Source organism: Camelus dromedarius, chromosome X (assembly GCF_036321535.1).
Source record: "Camelus dromedarius isolate mCamDro1 chromosome X, mCamDro1.pat, whole genome shotgun sequence".
Classification (NCBI taxonomy): Eukaryota; Metazoa; Chordata; class Mammalia; order Artiodactyla; family Camelidae; genus Camelus; species Camelus dromedarius.
Window position 1 is genome coordinate 75,357,180 of NC_087472.1, and position 14,684 is coordinate 75,371,863.

General features: G+C 55.7%; 1 protein-coding gene and 1 non-coding gene across 3 annotated transcripts; both read left to right on the forward strand.

Annotated features, from left to right (window-relative positions):
* Nucleotides 1-6,112: 6,112 nt before the first annotated feature.
* On the forward strand, nucleotides 6,113-13,551 carry LOC105104864 (melanoma-associated antigen D4). Of its 2 annotated transcripts, none has more exons than XM_031445164.2 (13): nucleotides 6,113-6,257; nucleotides 7,210-7,420; nucleotides 7,682-8,497; nucleotides 8,879-9,085; nucleotides 9,186-9,249; nucleotides 9,481-9,560; nucleotides 9,968-10,059; nucleotides 10,673-10,752; nucleotides 10,836-10,878; nucleotides 11,271-11,333; nucleotides 12,275-12,389; nucleotides 12,719-13,154; nucleotides 13,339-13,551. In XM_031445164.2, exons 2-12 carry the CDS (start codon nucleotides 7,211-7,213, stop codon nucleotides 13,151-13,153), a joined length of 2,205 nt encoding a protein of 734 aa, XP_031301024.2. In that variant the 5' UTR covers nucleotides 6,113-6,257; nucleotide 7,210; the 3' UTR covers nucleotide 13,154; nucleotides 13,339-13,551. The 2 variants fall into 2 exon arrangements, with proteins under 2 accessions (XP_031301024.2, XP_031301022.2); XM_031445162.2 differs by having other exon boundaries at nucleotides 6,114-6,257; nucleotides 12,719-13,149.
* Nucleotides 11,920-12,047, forward strand: LOC116151112 (small nucleolar RNA SNORA11). The gene has a single exon (XR_004134895.1). It is a non-coding gene; the product is annotated as a small nucleolar RNA SNORA11 (small nucleolar RNA).
* Nucleotides 13,552-14,684: the final 1,133 nt, after the last annotated feature.

Consider the following 14,684-nt stretch of genomic DNA (forward strand, 5'->3'; position numbering starts at 1 on the left):
AGTGTTTATAGATGTCAATCACAACTACAGCATACCTTCACTGCAAAACATAGAAAATGTTTGGTTGAATAACTGGGTACTAAGGCCTGGCAAAACTGGCATGTAAAACTAACCATCACAGGTATCACAAATATGTTCATTATCTTGACTATGGCAATTGCTTCAAAGATGCGTTTATATGCCGAAACTCATCAGATTGTACACTATAAATACGTACAATTTACTGGGTGTCAATTATACCACAAGAAAGCTGTAAAAAAAAAAAGAGAGAGGAATTATATATGTGATATATGATATGTAAATTCAATATATCTAAGAATAAGCTTATGTAAATCAAGAGCAAACTGTCTCACAGTACACAATTTTCAATTGCATAAAGAAAAATGATACATAGTAAAGAAACTAGAATCCTTGTCTTCATGAGAAGCATGGAGTGGGAGTGGAAAATAGGAACAAAAAGGACTGGATAAATGAATGGCAAATGAGGGGCTGGACAGAATGATGACAACAGTGATATGAGCTGGATTACGATTTTCTCAACCCTCTGATCCTCAAATATTCCTACCCTCCCTTTACTTGAACTAGTCTGACCTCTCAGGCCCTGCAGAAGTCACACTTGTTACTGCCTTAGGGACTTCTCCTAGGCTGCTCCTGGAAACCCTGAAGTGGTAACCCCTTGTCTTCTGTTCTTCCGTCTACCTCATGCTTATTTCTGAGGTCTCAGCTCACTTATCATTTCTTCCTGAAGATCTTTCCTGGCCACATACAACTTCATTCTCAATGTAAATTACTTGACCTATTTTTCTTTCTCATAGCACTTGTCAGTATTTGTCAGGACCAATGTATTTGTACATATCCGTTAGAGGGATCCTTTTGAAACATCTGGCTCATCGTTCCACTGCAAGCCCCAGGGTGAAGGTTACCACTGTCTGTTTTGTTATCCACTGCATATCCTGGGGGCCTGGTCCAGTGCCTAGTATATTATCGACTCTCAAATATGCTTGTGAGAGGAATAAATGAATGAACAATGGGATGAATGAATTGAAAATGGGATGGCAGAGGGATTGGTGGATGAATGTGCATATTCCTGGTTTTCCCACAGATGTGGCTCCACATGGGTCTGGCAGTGGGAAATGGACAGAGGTATATGAGGGACAACAAAGGGATGAAAGATTCACAACGTGGAACAGGGGATAATGAATGGAAAGGAGAAGGAGGGACTGAGAAAAAAACCCAGCTGGAGGACTGAAAAGACACAGGACAGAGGGAGACAGAGAGGTAGCAACAGAGAGAGATGGAGGAGAGAGAAAGAAAGTGGGACTGCAAAGTGATAAGCAGAAAACCAAGGGCAGGCAGAAATCAAAGGAGCACCCCTCCCCGACAGCACGCCTTACTGGGTGATGATTGAAATAATGAATTCCAGACAAGCCCCTTTTTCTTTCCATCAGCACCAGCTCTTAACATCAGCCATGAAAAACTAAAGCGGTTTGTAGAAATTTAAGGCAACAAAGGTCCTACTCCATTCATTGCTTCTGGTGAAAACCTAGCAGCTGGGATCGCACCAATGACAAGGCTGCAGAGAATGGGACAGGGACAAGAACTCACTCCTCATTCTGAAGCAGGCTCCATTCAGGTGGCTATGTGGGAAGCACATACTGTAAAGGTAAGAGACTGATGTGTGCGTCGCTTTTGTAGAAAGGAAAACAAGAAGTATCTTATCAAATCTTTCCTATGTATACCAGGGAACACTCCCCACTGTGGGGTGCTGGAAAGAGACTGAGTCCCCTCGGGGACAAAGCAAGAATTCCAGATGGAAGTTGCCTTGCTGCCGGTTTTGGGAATTTCTTTTATCAAACCTCTAAAATGAACCAGAGAATTGACTATCACAAGCTGCAAAAAGGTTGTAAGTATGATCACTTGATCCCAAGGACATTTTTGCGGGTGATGTTAGATGAATGAGACTCAGTAGAAAGAAACAGCCATATTTTGGCGTTGAAATGCTAATATTTCCCAAGCTCTGTGCTTTGTTATAATTCACCAGGGGCCTGAATTGTGACCTTAAGCTGATGGAGGATTACAGGTAACGTCCTGAGGACTTGCATGAACTGAAGTGGAGATGGGCTAACCACACAGAAATCTCTGATATGATGACCTTAGTTTACCATCAGATCCTCCCTCCACTCCATTCCCCTGAGACAATGAGTTAAAGTTTGCAATGAACATATTTGGGTACCTTCGTGTAATGGTGTATGGCCCCTCAGTGGGATGTATTTGGGGAGGACAGAGTAAAGCAAGCATGATGAGAGCTTATGAGAGTACGACACCGGTTTCCCAGGGGTTAACAGTAGGCTCAGGACAGTTAACACAGGTCTAAGCAAGAGGTAGATCAAGCAGCACACTTGTGAGGCTCATTCAGAGAGTGGTCAGCAAGAAAAAGCGATCATCAGATAACTCCTTTTGATTCTCAGATCCTTCTTTTTCAGGGATGAGGGTGGTGACTGGTGAGAAGCCAAAAAGAACAGAGCAAAACATTATCAACAGACAACCGAATAATAGCTGAAAAACATTTCCAAAAAGAGCAGTAGTGATATGTGTTGTCTATTTCAAAGCAATTGTAAAATGTGAAGTACATCAAACAGTGTTCTGTACGAGGAAAGAAAGGAGTTTGATATGTGGAAGTAGTTACTGAGAAAGACCTGAAATGATCAATTCTGTTACTGGTACAACCAAAGAATAGAAGAAGCCAGTGGGCCAGCAAAGGGATGTATTTGCCCCTTTGGGCAGCATAAACGTTACAGTCAAAGTATTGAGAGAGAAAATGAGGATACACTGCTTCTGTGAGAACCAGCATAAGAATCAGAAACAGGCTTCATGTCATGTGAGGTTTGTGCATGAACCCCTGAGAAAAAAAAAAATCAGGTGTGAGGAACCAATGGAATTCAGGAAGCCTGAACCAGCCCTCATATCAACAGACATTCTGGTTGCCAGTAGACCTGCTTTTGCATCACTGTTATTCCTAGGAATACAGAAGAGTGCTGCCATTCTGATATAAATCCAGAAAAGAGGAGCAGACCACTTAGGACCAACTAGGAAGGAACTCCCCAAGAAATTAATGGTGAACAAGCATCTCCATCTTCCTGGTGGGCTCTTGTAAGAGTCAGCATTCTTTCTCCCCAGTCTGATGAAAAGAGCCTCCTAATCAGTTTCTTGGTTTTTCTATTCTTGCCGCTCTACAAGTCTCTGCACCTTTTTCCAGAAAATCCTTTTTAACAAAATGAGCATAAAACCCAATATGACAACACCTTGCTTAGAAACCTTCAATGGCTTTTTATTGCCTGATATAAGAAGTACGATTTTATGTCTCCAGGGGAACACATAAGTGAAATGTCATGAATACACAGTACGTGTTACCTGTGCATGGTCACTTAGACTTTGACCCATGCATAGCAGAGTGGATATATCTTAAAAGCACAGTGCTCAGTGAAAGTGTCTGAACATAAAAAAATTTAAGTGCTATCATGCTTCCAGCAACGATGGACTAACATGAATCCAATCTGCTCTCCCACCTAAGTATCTATAAACCGAAAAAGTTATAAAGCTTTATGTCGTGGCACCATGGGCCACACGGCAGTGATCCCGAAGAGAACGGAAACTAACGAGGTGTTTCCTTGGATCGCTCAGTTCCCCACAACTTCTCCCTGGACAGAGTTTACCGGCTGCAGCACAGGGAGATTGAACGCAAACGCAGCTCGACGGGTAACCTGAGAGAGGGAGACAGAGCTGAGAATTCCAAGAGGCCAACGTGACTAGAAATTTCTGGGAGTAATGGCAGGAAGAGAGCTGCACAGAGAGGTAGCTTGGGAGAGCTGCAAAGGTTTCCCATCTGGGTGCCACGTACGAGAAAGGGGTAGTGGTGGTAGGTGACTTTCGTTTTTCGAAGTGAGTACTGTGCATCATGGTGCCATTTGTTGAGATTGTGAAGATGGGACTTTTAAAAACAAGAAAGACAGGGGATGTGAGTGTGAGGGAGGGATGGATATACCAATACCACAGTGAGACAGAAACACCGTGAGGAGCCCTGGCGACGTCCAAGGGGAGATGTCATGTAGACAAGTGAATATATGGGTTTGGATCTCAAAGGTGAAGTTCAAAGTAGGGTGGCAGATTTTGGAGTTATTAGCGTATAATACCAAATTTAATTATATGGTATATGGCACATAGAGAGGCTGATCCAAACATGAATATGATAAAAGTTATCATCAGAAAAAAATTAAAACTCTACGTGGTGATGGATGTTAACTGGACTAACTGTGGTGATCATTTCACAATAATTACAAATATTGAATCATTGTGCTATACATCCAAAACGAATATACTGTTATATGTCAATGATACTTTAAAAAAAAAAAGGATAAAGAAAAATAAGAATAAAAAACAAAGACGAATATAAAAGTCTGCTGTGGATTTTGTACAAAGCAGTTTCAGAGTGAGATGGGAACATAGCATCTTCTATTAGCATATAGCAGTTCATCAAGGATTTCGTTTCTAAGGTCTGGCAGCCTCCCACAGAAACGCTTTACACAGGAAGGGCTGGAGAGGCACAGGCAGCTGACAGGGGCGGTTGCTATGCAACAGCTGAGGAAAGCCATCCAGCCAGGCAGAATGGATGTTGGTCACTGGAGAGCAAAAGCTGTGGTCCTAGCAATAGCTTCCATTCAGACACAGGGGTCCTGGAGAGGCTGACATAAAAATGAATATAAAAGTCCACTTTTGTTTGCTTGTTCGTTAAAAAAAAAAATACAGGTGCAATTTGAGATGGGAACAGAGCATTTTTCCCCAGTCATTCTGGAAACGCAGCAGCGTGTGTGTTGTTGGGTAGGACCCCAGTTAAGTGTTCCTTTTGCTTCCCATTTTGCATATTGAGAGGCCAGGCTCAGAGATGTCCAGTGACCTGAGCGGGCTCGCACAGCTAGCGACAGACTGGCCCGACCCTCCATCCATGGAATCCTGAAGTCCAGCCCAGCTTCTACCCACAAGATCACAGCTGCCCCAGGCCTCAGGCCTGGAAGGAACCAGGGCAAACATTTACTCTGAATCAGGGCTTGCCATGGCTCAGACACACAAGTGCCCGATTGTCCTGCCACTTCGGTGGGCACCAGGAAGGCCTCAGGGGCAGCGCGTTTGTGCCAGTCACAGCGAAGAAGCCGGACAGTCGGAGCAGGGAGTGGACCCCAAGGGGCAATTCCCACACCTGGACGGACCCACATAGAGCAGGCAGAGGGTAGGGGCTGGGGCCTCTCCCTGTGTCCCCCCAGATGCAGAGCAAGAGCTTAGGTCTCAGAGAACACAAACCTTGGTTGTTTGGACAGATGTTGACCAGGGCAGGGGAGGTGGGGTGGATCCGTTACTCAAACTGAAGAGGGGAGGGTGCCTCAGCCTCCGGGGCCAGCACGAGTGGAAGATGGGTTTTGGGAGTCAGGAAGACCCGGGCCCCCATTCTGCATTTTTCATTTCCTGGCTCCACGGTCTTGTCATGTGCCTGTCTGTGCCTCGGCTTTCCGATCTGTAAAATGGGGGCGGTGACATCCACCCCGCCTCCCCTGGGGCTGCTATGAGAGGAAGACAACGCCCAGCACAGTAAGGGCTGGGACACACAAGCTGCAGAAAGAGTGCAGGGGAAGCCGATGTTCCCAGGGTGTCTGGGAGCCAGAGATGGATAGTGGAGGGAACACAAAGGGAACTGGCATCCTCTCCCCATTTCCATTTCTCTCCTTGCAGTTAGAGACTCAGCTAGAGACCTCTGTTACCGGTGAGCTAGGGGGTCATGCTGGGGAGAGGGGCATAGTGTATTCCAGACCACACTGGAGCAACTTGGAGGCAAGGGGGAGGGCAGGGCTGAGAAGCATTGTGCAGAAGTGGGGGAATTGAGGGTAGGTGATGGATGGGTGGAACGGAACTCCAGGGCCTGCGGTGGGGGGCGCGAGAGGGGAATCTGGCGGGAAGGAGCAAACGCCCCCCCCCAATCCCGCCCACCCACTCGCGGAATCGCATGCGCACTGGGGACCCACTGGAAAGGGCTTTTGTTGGGAAAGCGGGCCGGCTGGAGGGGTCGACGCATGCGCAGGCTGCCCAGCCGCCCGGGGTGCGCGGAGCAAAGGGGCGGGGTGGTCGGAGCTGCTGTGCTGGCAGCAGTAGGCGAGGGCGCGGCTGCGGGGTTCCTGGTGCTGTGGACGGACGCCATTGGAGCTCCAGGGAAGGTAAGGATCCAGCCCCAGGCAGGACCAGGAGAGGGCGAGTGGAAGCCGGTACGCCGCGCCCTCCCCACCCCCACCCCCGGATCTGAACAAAGCCCAAGCACGCAGAACCGAACCCGTTGGACCCGCAGTCTAGATAGGAGCGCCCCGCCAGCTCCACCACCTCCGCCGCCAGACGCTGGCTCCACGACCTGAGCCCTGCTTGCACCGGAGCCCACCCTCTGAACCCCTTTAGCAGACCAGTGTGCTGCCTGCTGGGCTTCCTGAGAGCAGAGGCCCCACCCCCACCCCAAGCACGGTGAGCTCAGAGATCACTCCAGCGGAGCTGACCGCTTTGCCCCCTTCCTGGAGTTGCATTTGAGACCTCCGTCGCTCCAGTTTAAGCCTCACCTGGTCCGAGGACCCCACCCCATCCACCCGGAGCGGTCCTATATGAAGCCAACCTAGACCGGTCGGGATCAGCTGAATTCCCCCGACCCGGACCTAGTCAAAGGGTCCCTGCGATTCATTTTCCCAGAGCTTCCCGAGGCTCCCGTGTTCTGAGCCCTCTCATCTCACCTGCTCCCCCGCCCGCAGCCTAGCCCCCTGCTCCAGCCATTAAATTCGAGCGCTTTATTTCTGCCTCTGTCAACGCATCCCCACTGTGACTCTTGGGACCCATGCCCGCCAGTCCACCCCCTGTTCCAATCCAGCCACTGGGATGGGGAGCCTGCCTGTCCTAAAGTCCCCTTTCAGTTTCGGGTCTCCTCCGACCTCCCCTATCCTTCTCCTGGGGTTCTGTCTCTGACAGACTCTTCCCCCTGCAGCCCTCACTCCGCCACCCCCTTGTACCTACTGCCTGGTAACCTGATGATTGCTGCCCCCTCCCCAACCTCCCAGGGATCCCGCCCCTTCCCCCGGAAGAGGCCTCCCCCTGCTTTCTCAGGCTGAGCTCTCTTCTCCTTGGGACCCCCAGCATGGCTGAGGGAAGCTACCGCATGGAATCCGAAGGCTACAACGTGGAAGACATGGACGAGGGTAGCGATGACGTCGGGGAGGAAGAGATGGCTGAAGGAAACGACTATGAAGAATTTGGTGCTTTTGGAGGCTACGGCGCCCTCACCAGCTTTGACATCCGTATCCTCAGAGCCTTTGGGAGCCTGGGTCCAGGCTTCCGCATCTTAGCGGTGAGGCCCCTTGGCCACCTGCTAGCCCTGGGCCTTCTCTCCTGTGACTCCAGGGAGGCTGAGGGTGAGGGTGGGTGAAGGGAGAGGGTTGAATGGGGAAGGACTGCCCAGCTTCCCCAAACCTTCCCTCTCCTGCTGGGAGAACAGGGGTTGGGGAGGCTGTGGGGGTGGTCGGGGATGCTGGCCCCTGAGAGGAGGCTGGCCAGCACAGGGAGAGCCTGTGGAGCTGTCTGCCTTCCCCTCCCCTCCCTGGTCTTGCAGAATGAGCCCTGGGAACTGGAAAACCCTATGCTGGCCAGGACTCTGATGGAGGCATTTCGACTGGATCCAGAAACACTTGCCAACGAGGCTGCCGCCCGTGCTGCCAGCGTAGCCCGTGCCGCCGCCTCCAACCAAGCTGCTCGGGCCGCTGCCGCTGCCGCCCGGGCCACCTACAATCAGGTGGTCGCTAACCACTCAGTGGCCACAGGCCAGGCCTCAGGGGGAGATGCCCAGCCCGAGGCTCAGGCAGCCACCCCTGAGACAAGCCTCGCTTCTCCGCACAGCTCCCAGATGCTAGTCAACAGCGAGATGGCCGCCCCCGGGGCTCCCGCAACCTCCACGCCGCCCCAGACATCCTCCCAGGGCCAGGAGGCTGCTAGCGAGGGCCCTAGTTCGGCCTGTGTTTTCTCCCAGGCCCCGTGCACCAGTGGGACAGAGGCCACCCGGCCCAAGACAGCCCTCCTGGGTCAGAACGATGTCTTTGATTTCAGCCAGCCGGCAGGTGTCAGTGGCATGGCCTTCCCACGCCCCAAGAGACCCGCCCCAGCCCAAGAGGCTGCCACAGAGGGCCCCAGTGCTGCCTCCGGGGGACCGCAGGCGGCCTCTGCCGGGGAGGGGGCAGCCACTCGGCCCAAGACGACCAAGTCTGGGAAGGCTCTGGCCAAGACTCGGTGGGTGGAGCCTCAGAATGTGGCGGCAACAGCCGCTGCCAAGGCCAAGATGGCCACGAGCATCCCTGAGCCTGAGGGGGCAGCTGCCACCGCTCAGCAGAGTGCTGAGCCCAGGGCCAGGACTGGAGGCAAGAGGACAAAGAAGGTGAGACCTCCCTGCTGTCCCCAGCCCCCCTTGGCTCTCCTGCTTTCTCTGCCCTCTCCTCCCTCTGCTTCCTCCTCTCCTGTGCCCCGCCTCTCCCCTCCCCTCCGCTCCCCTCCCCCCCTGCCCTCTTGTTCTCTCAGCTGGCCCGTGTTTCTCCAAGGCACGTTTACTAGCATGTTTTTACTCCACGGAGTCCCTACCCTCGGGCCTGGAGGGAGGAGTGGTTGGCTCAGTGCCTGGCACTTAGTAAGCACTCAGCACATGTCATCCGCTGTTCGTACTACCCCTGTTTCCAAGTACCTGCTCTGGTTAAGATGTGTGCCAAGCCTTTTGGACCGGGAGCCTGCGGGCCCTGAGTCTGTCCTCTCTCTAATGCTACAGTCCAAGCACCTGGATGACGAATATGAGAGCAGCGAGGAGGAGAGAGAGCCTCCCGTGGTCCCACCGACCTGGAGGGCATCGCAGCCCCCAGTGACGACGGTGCGGCCTCAGCCAGCCCCCCGGCCCCCGATGGCCCTGAGGTCCCAGGTACCCTCACGGCACGTACTGTGCTTGCCGCCCCGCAACGTGACCCTTCTGCAAGAGAGGGTAAGAAGCCTGCCTTTCCCCATCTCCCTCCTCCTCCCCAGGGGGCCAGTTCTTTGAGGTCCCCCACGCCTTGATCCCCCATGTGCTCTTCCTTCTCCAGGCAAATAAGTTGGTGAAATATCTGATGATTAAAGACTACAAGAAGATCCCCATCAAGCGCTCAGGTGGGCAACCTGTGCCCCTCCCTGATCTCTGCCCTCCCCCCCCTCCCCCAGCCCTGTCCTGTGGGCCTCCCATCACCTGCCCGCACCCATCGGGCCCTGGCTGATTGATCGCTCCGGGTGCACAGTGTGGGGGCCTGCCTGACTGCGCCCCCCTCAGCAGGGATGACCGAGAGGCTGCTGCCCTGTGGCCCCTGCTCAGCCCGGTGCTTTCCTCGCCCTCCTCTCCCGCAGACATGCTGAAGGACGTCATCCGAGAATACGACGAACACTTCCCTGAGATCATTGAACGAGCAACTTACACTCTGGAGAAGGTGGGCACGGGGCCGGGGGAGGGGGCAGCCCCGTGGAACAGGAGCAGCAGGGAACCTTGCACCCTGCAGCCCCCGAGACCCAATGTGGGGAAGCTCTGCTGTGGAAGGGAGCCCTCCTTGGCCTCTGCACACGGGAGCTTCCACTGGGTCCCTCCTTCCCTAGGTGCCTCTCCCTCGTGCTCCTCTCCGAGCATGTCTTGTCTCCTGACGTGGGACCCATTGCCTCAGCCGGCGGTGCCAGAGCTCCCACAGGGCAGTCCCTCTGTGGCCCCTCTCCTTCCGTCCACGCCCAGGGCTTTGGGTTCCCCACTGAGGAAAAGTTCTAACGGGGAACTGAGTGGCTGCCTGCAGGCAGGACGCCCAGCAAGGACGTTTGATCTCACGTTCTGTTTTTGTCCCCCACGTAGAAGTTCGGGATCCACCTGAAGGAGATCGACAAGGAAGAACACCTCTACATCCTCGTCTGCACCCGGGATTCTTCAGCCCGCCTCCTGGGAAAGTGAGAGAGGGCAGGAGGGTGATGGCCTTCCTTGGTGGTGCCTCCCCACCGAACTCAGGAAAACAGGAAAACAGGGTGGAGGGCAGAGCCCAGCTCCCACCCACAGTGAGCAGGGCCATGTAGTTGAGGGCTGGCAGGGGCAGTAGCCTGGGGCGAGGCCTTGCTGCTCTCCAGGCTTCACCGCTGCCCACCCTTCCCCCAAGTTCCTAGGAAAACAGGCCTCTTGCTCAACTCTTCCTGTCAGCGCCTGGCCAGGGCTTGGCAGAGTGGCCCTGAGGGGAGCCTCCCGTCGAGTTGGGCTCCCGATGCGATGAGCCGAGGGCAGGGAAGGGCTGGTTGTGTCTCTGGACGTGGTTCCCAAGCGTTTGCTCCCCGCCTAAGCCCATCCTCGGCGCTACCCTGGGAAGAGGTGTTCGCATCCTCCCTTGATGGACGAAGTGACTCAGTCTCAGGCGGGGGAGTGAATTGTCTGGATCAGGTAGCAGGCAGTGCAGAGTGGGAGGGACTGCCCGGTAGTGCAGCGGTCTGGGAGAGGCGAGGCAAGGTGGGTGAGCCGGCTGTGGTCTCTCGGGGAAATGGCTACTGGACAGGATCCCTCTTCCCGCCCCTTCAGGACCAAGGACACTCCCAGGCTGAGCCTCCTCTTGGTGATTCTGGGAGTCATCTTCATGAACGGCAACCGTGCTAGCGAGGGTGAGTGGCTGACCTGCAGCTGGGGGGTCGCCCGCGGTCTGACCTTCGTGCACTAAGTTCTCGTACCTCATCTCCCCTCGTAGCTGTCCTCTGGGATGCTCTACGCAAGATGGGACTACGCTCCGGGTATGACTGGGGGCTCAGGGCTCCCACTGCCCTGTGTGTCCTTGGCCACAAGAGGCCCCAGGATCGCGGTAGCCTGGTGGTCTGGGTGGGGAGTGGCGTCCTGGACTAGGTACAGTGCAATGGGTCCCACCAGGGTGGTGGAGAAATGGTCCTGAGCTCTGAGTCCCCTCTCTGCTTCGTGTGGCTGCCCTCTTCCCGCAGGAGGTCTAAGAGAAACTGTCAGGACTGGAGGCTCCATCAGACCCCTGTCAGGGGCATGGCTGAGCAGTGGCTTCTGCTGCCTGCCCAGGCCTCCATGGGGACGCTCTCCAGGCCGGGGAGTGCTCAGTCCTGCTAGGGAGGGCTCCAGTCCTCCAGTGTCTCTAGTCCTGGATTCCTTTCCTCGCACTCAGGGTCAGGCACCCGTTCCTTGGCGATCTGAGGAAACTCATTACAGACGACTTTGTGAAGCAGAAGTGAGTACTGACTGAGTTAACTTTGCCTCACACCCAGAGCTTCCTCGTGTGCTGGCCTGCCTGAGGAAGCCGTTCCTCAGCCCACACGTGAAGGAGAGGGACGGTGTGCGGTGTGAGTGAGGGGCTGTGAGCGTTGGGGGAGGAGGGTTCCGGGGAGGTTGGGAAAAGGGGGCACGTGTGGACCGAGAGCACGAGGAGGGCGGGATGCAACCACCGCCTCATTCATCACCTGCCCCCCAGGCTCTTAGAGAACGTCCCCTCCTTTACATCTCAGGAGCAGGCCGCCCAGAGGGTGGATGTCTGAGCGTGGCCTCGGCGGGTTAAGGGCCATTTGAGCCTGGAGCCCTGCCCTGCTGACCTCCTAGCTGAGGCCCAGCCTGTCCTTGGTGCTTGAAGTCCACGTGTGCACTCACACAGGCCCGTGAGCGAGCACAGCACCCCCAACCCCAGACACACACACACACACCAGTGATGGGGAGGATGCCTGGTGTGCGCTGCTCTGGGCTGGCAGTATCTTGAACTCACTGTCATTTTCTGTGGGCGACTGCCCCAGGGCTCAGCCAGGCCACCAAGGAGCCCCTGTGGTGGGCTGTGCTCAGAGCAGGGGGCCTGAAGAAATGTCTCCTCTGTTTACAACACACCCGACAGGGATCTGGGTTCCTTGTGAGCAGAGGCACGAATCTCATGGCCTTCCTGAGCAAACCCCATACACGTGTCCCCCCGCACTTCCCCGTGGCCGCTGGGCAGGACCAATGGCCTGAGGCTGTGAAGGCCTCATCATCAGAGCAGACAGCCCGGGAGCGAGCCTGGGAAGGAGGCAAGGGCTGGAGGGCCAGGGCAGTCCTGCAGGAGCCCGGGCTGGGAAGGGGCCGCCTGGGAGCCATTCGTGCGGCAGCAGGTCTGTGTGGCTGGCGGCAGGTTTCTTTTTCTGTCTCGCTTAGGTACCTGGAGTACAAGAAGATCCCCAACAGCAGCCCCCCTGAGTATGAGTTCCTCTGGGGCCTGCGAGCCCACCACGAGACCAGCAAGATGAGGGTGCTGAGATTCATCGCCCAGGTAACGTGGAGCCTCTGTTCAGGGCCAGGCCCTGGGGCTGGCGCTTCCCGTCCCTTGTTCGTTCCTGGGTCCCGGACTTGTCCTGCCGTTCATCCAGTGAGGATAGTGAGGCCACAGAGGTTCCCGATTCACTCACTCACACAGGTTCGCAGACGTAGGGAGTGGAGGGGGCGGAATCCCAGGTCTGGCGCAGAAGAGTAGGAGCCCGATTCCAGTTGGGTTGATTTTTACAAAGACTCCATCAAGCGCTGAGGAAGGGGCAGGCAGGAAGCAGGTGCTCAGCGGAGGAGGGGGGCAGCTGTTGGGACGGTGCTGTTGTTCCATGGCAGTATCAGAACCGAGACCCCCGGGAATGGAGGGCTCATTTCTTGGAGGCCGTGGATGACGCTTTCAAGACGATGGATGTGGATATGGCTGAGGAACACGCCAGGGCGCGGATGAGGGCCCAGATGAACATCGGGGACGAGGCTCTGGTTGGGCGGTGGAGCTGGGACGACATACAGGTCGAGCTGCTGACCTGGGATGAGGACGGAGATTTCGGCGACGCCTGGGCCCGGATCCCCTTCGCTTTCTGGGCCCGATACCATCAGTACATTCTGAATAGCAACCGTGCCAACCGGAGGGCCACCTGGAGGGCTGGCGTCAGCAGCGGCACCAATGCTGCGGCCAGCACCAGCCTCCTCGACGGCCCCAGCACCAGCTCCACCATCCGGACCAGAAATGCCGCCAGGACCAGTGCCAGCTTCTTCTCCTGGATTCAGTAAGGTTCCGAGTCCATCCTTGAGATTATGAAAGGGGGTCGGGGTGGCGGGGCTGCCAGGAGGCAGGGAAAGCCTGGGCGTGGGGGGAACGAGGAGAACATGAGAAGACACTGGGTCTGCCCCTTCTCTCCCTCTCGTCTCACGTGTCATGGGACTTCTGCTGTGGCCTTTGTGTCTTGGGTGTGCAGGCAACGCTGAGGAGCCCAGCAGCCCCTTCGAGCCCGAGTGCCGCCTCGGCCCCTCCCGACAGAGCACTCTAGGAGCATCTCCCTGTCCACCGTCCACGGAAGACGGCTTGCAAGATGCAGCGCTCTCTGCCCTTCCCGCTTTCGTCGTGTGCTTTTGTCGTGCTGTCGTGGTTTTGGTATCAGTGTTTCATTAAAGTTGCAAAATCAGCCTGGACTCTGCCTCCTTTTCCTGGGCAGGTGTGGCAGGTGCTCGGGCCCTCTGGGACAGGTGAGGCCAGGCCGCCTCAGCCTAAAGAGCAGGGAGGCGTGGGGAGGGCCTGGGAGGTGCGCGGGTGCCCGCTGAGCGTGGAGACCGTGAGCTGTGAGAGGCTCCGACCACACGGTTTCGTGATTTCCTACACGGTGGGGCCCCAGTTAGACACCAACGGGGTTCTGCAGGAGCAGGGATGGGGTGGAGAGCTGTGGGCTGGTGGCCGGTCCCTCCCACCAAGGGACAGGGTCGACAGACACCCAGCAGGACCTGCCTCCGCCACCTAGTCTTCGGAGTCACTCTCCGGGAAGCCTCCCCTCGCCCTCCGCCGTTTCAGGAGCTCATCCCTCAGACCGAGTGAGTCTAGAGGACAGCGAGGAAGGCCTCAGTGACACTCCCACCCGTCGAGCAGGTAGAAGGGAAGCCATGACTGCTGAGAGTCAATTTATTGAAAGTGAAGCTGCATGCAGACCTGGACAGCCTGTTGCCGTGACCCTGACCCGAGGCTTTTCGGGAGGCTCTGGGCCCTTCTTCACTGGAAGCAAGGCTCTCCCAGTTGGGCCAAGGCCCGGCCTAGGTCCCGGTGCCTTCAAGGACTGGGTCACGCCTGCTGGCTTGGGCTAGGACTGATTCCCCAGGTGGACGACAGTGAGGGCAGAGCCACTTTGGACCCGTGGGAAGGGGCTCATTTGTAGAAAGGGGCCTTGTGTGGGGCTTTCTTGGGACTCCCAGTGATGTCCACAGCTTGGAGGACAAGGCCTCAGGTTGAGGGGAGGGAGAGAGTGGTATAAGGACCTCGCCCCCACCACCTACTTGCCTCTTTGCCCAGAGAAGAGCTGCCCGTCTCTCAGCCAGACCTGAGTCCTGACCCAGCCCCCGCTACCTCATTGGCCAGGCCCCCTGGAAACGAAAATGCGGGTCCCCTCGCTCAAAAATGGTTCAGGATCCCCAGAGAGCCACGGCAGAGCCCTGAGCCACTAGTGCAGCCCGTCGGAGGGTCGGCCTGGTCACTCCCCCCGAGGAAGATGTTTCGGTGCGGGCCCTCCCCTAAGCATGGGCTACAGGTGGGTTTCCGCCCTCTTGGTGCTTTGATTTC

Excerpts from the sequence above, each read along its gene's own strand:
- LOC105104864 (XM_031445162.2), top strand. The coding sequence starts at position 7,211 with ATGGCTGAGGGAAGCTACCGCATGGAATCCGAAGGCTACAACGTGGAA. Across the intron at positions 9,086-9,185 it reads TGACCCTTCTGCAAGAGAGG|GCAAATAAGTTGGTGAAATA; the intron begins GTAAGAAGCCTG and ends TTCCTTCTCCAG. Across the intron at positions 10,879-11,270 it reads AAGATGGGACTACGCTCCGG|GGTCAGGCACCCGTTCCTTG; the intron begins GTATGACTGGGG and ends CCTCGCACTCAG.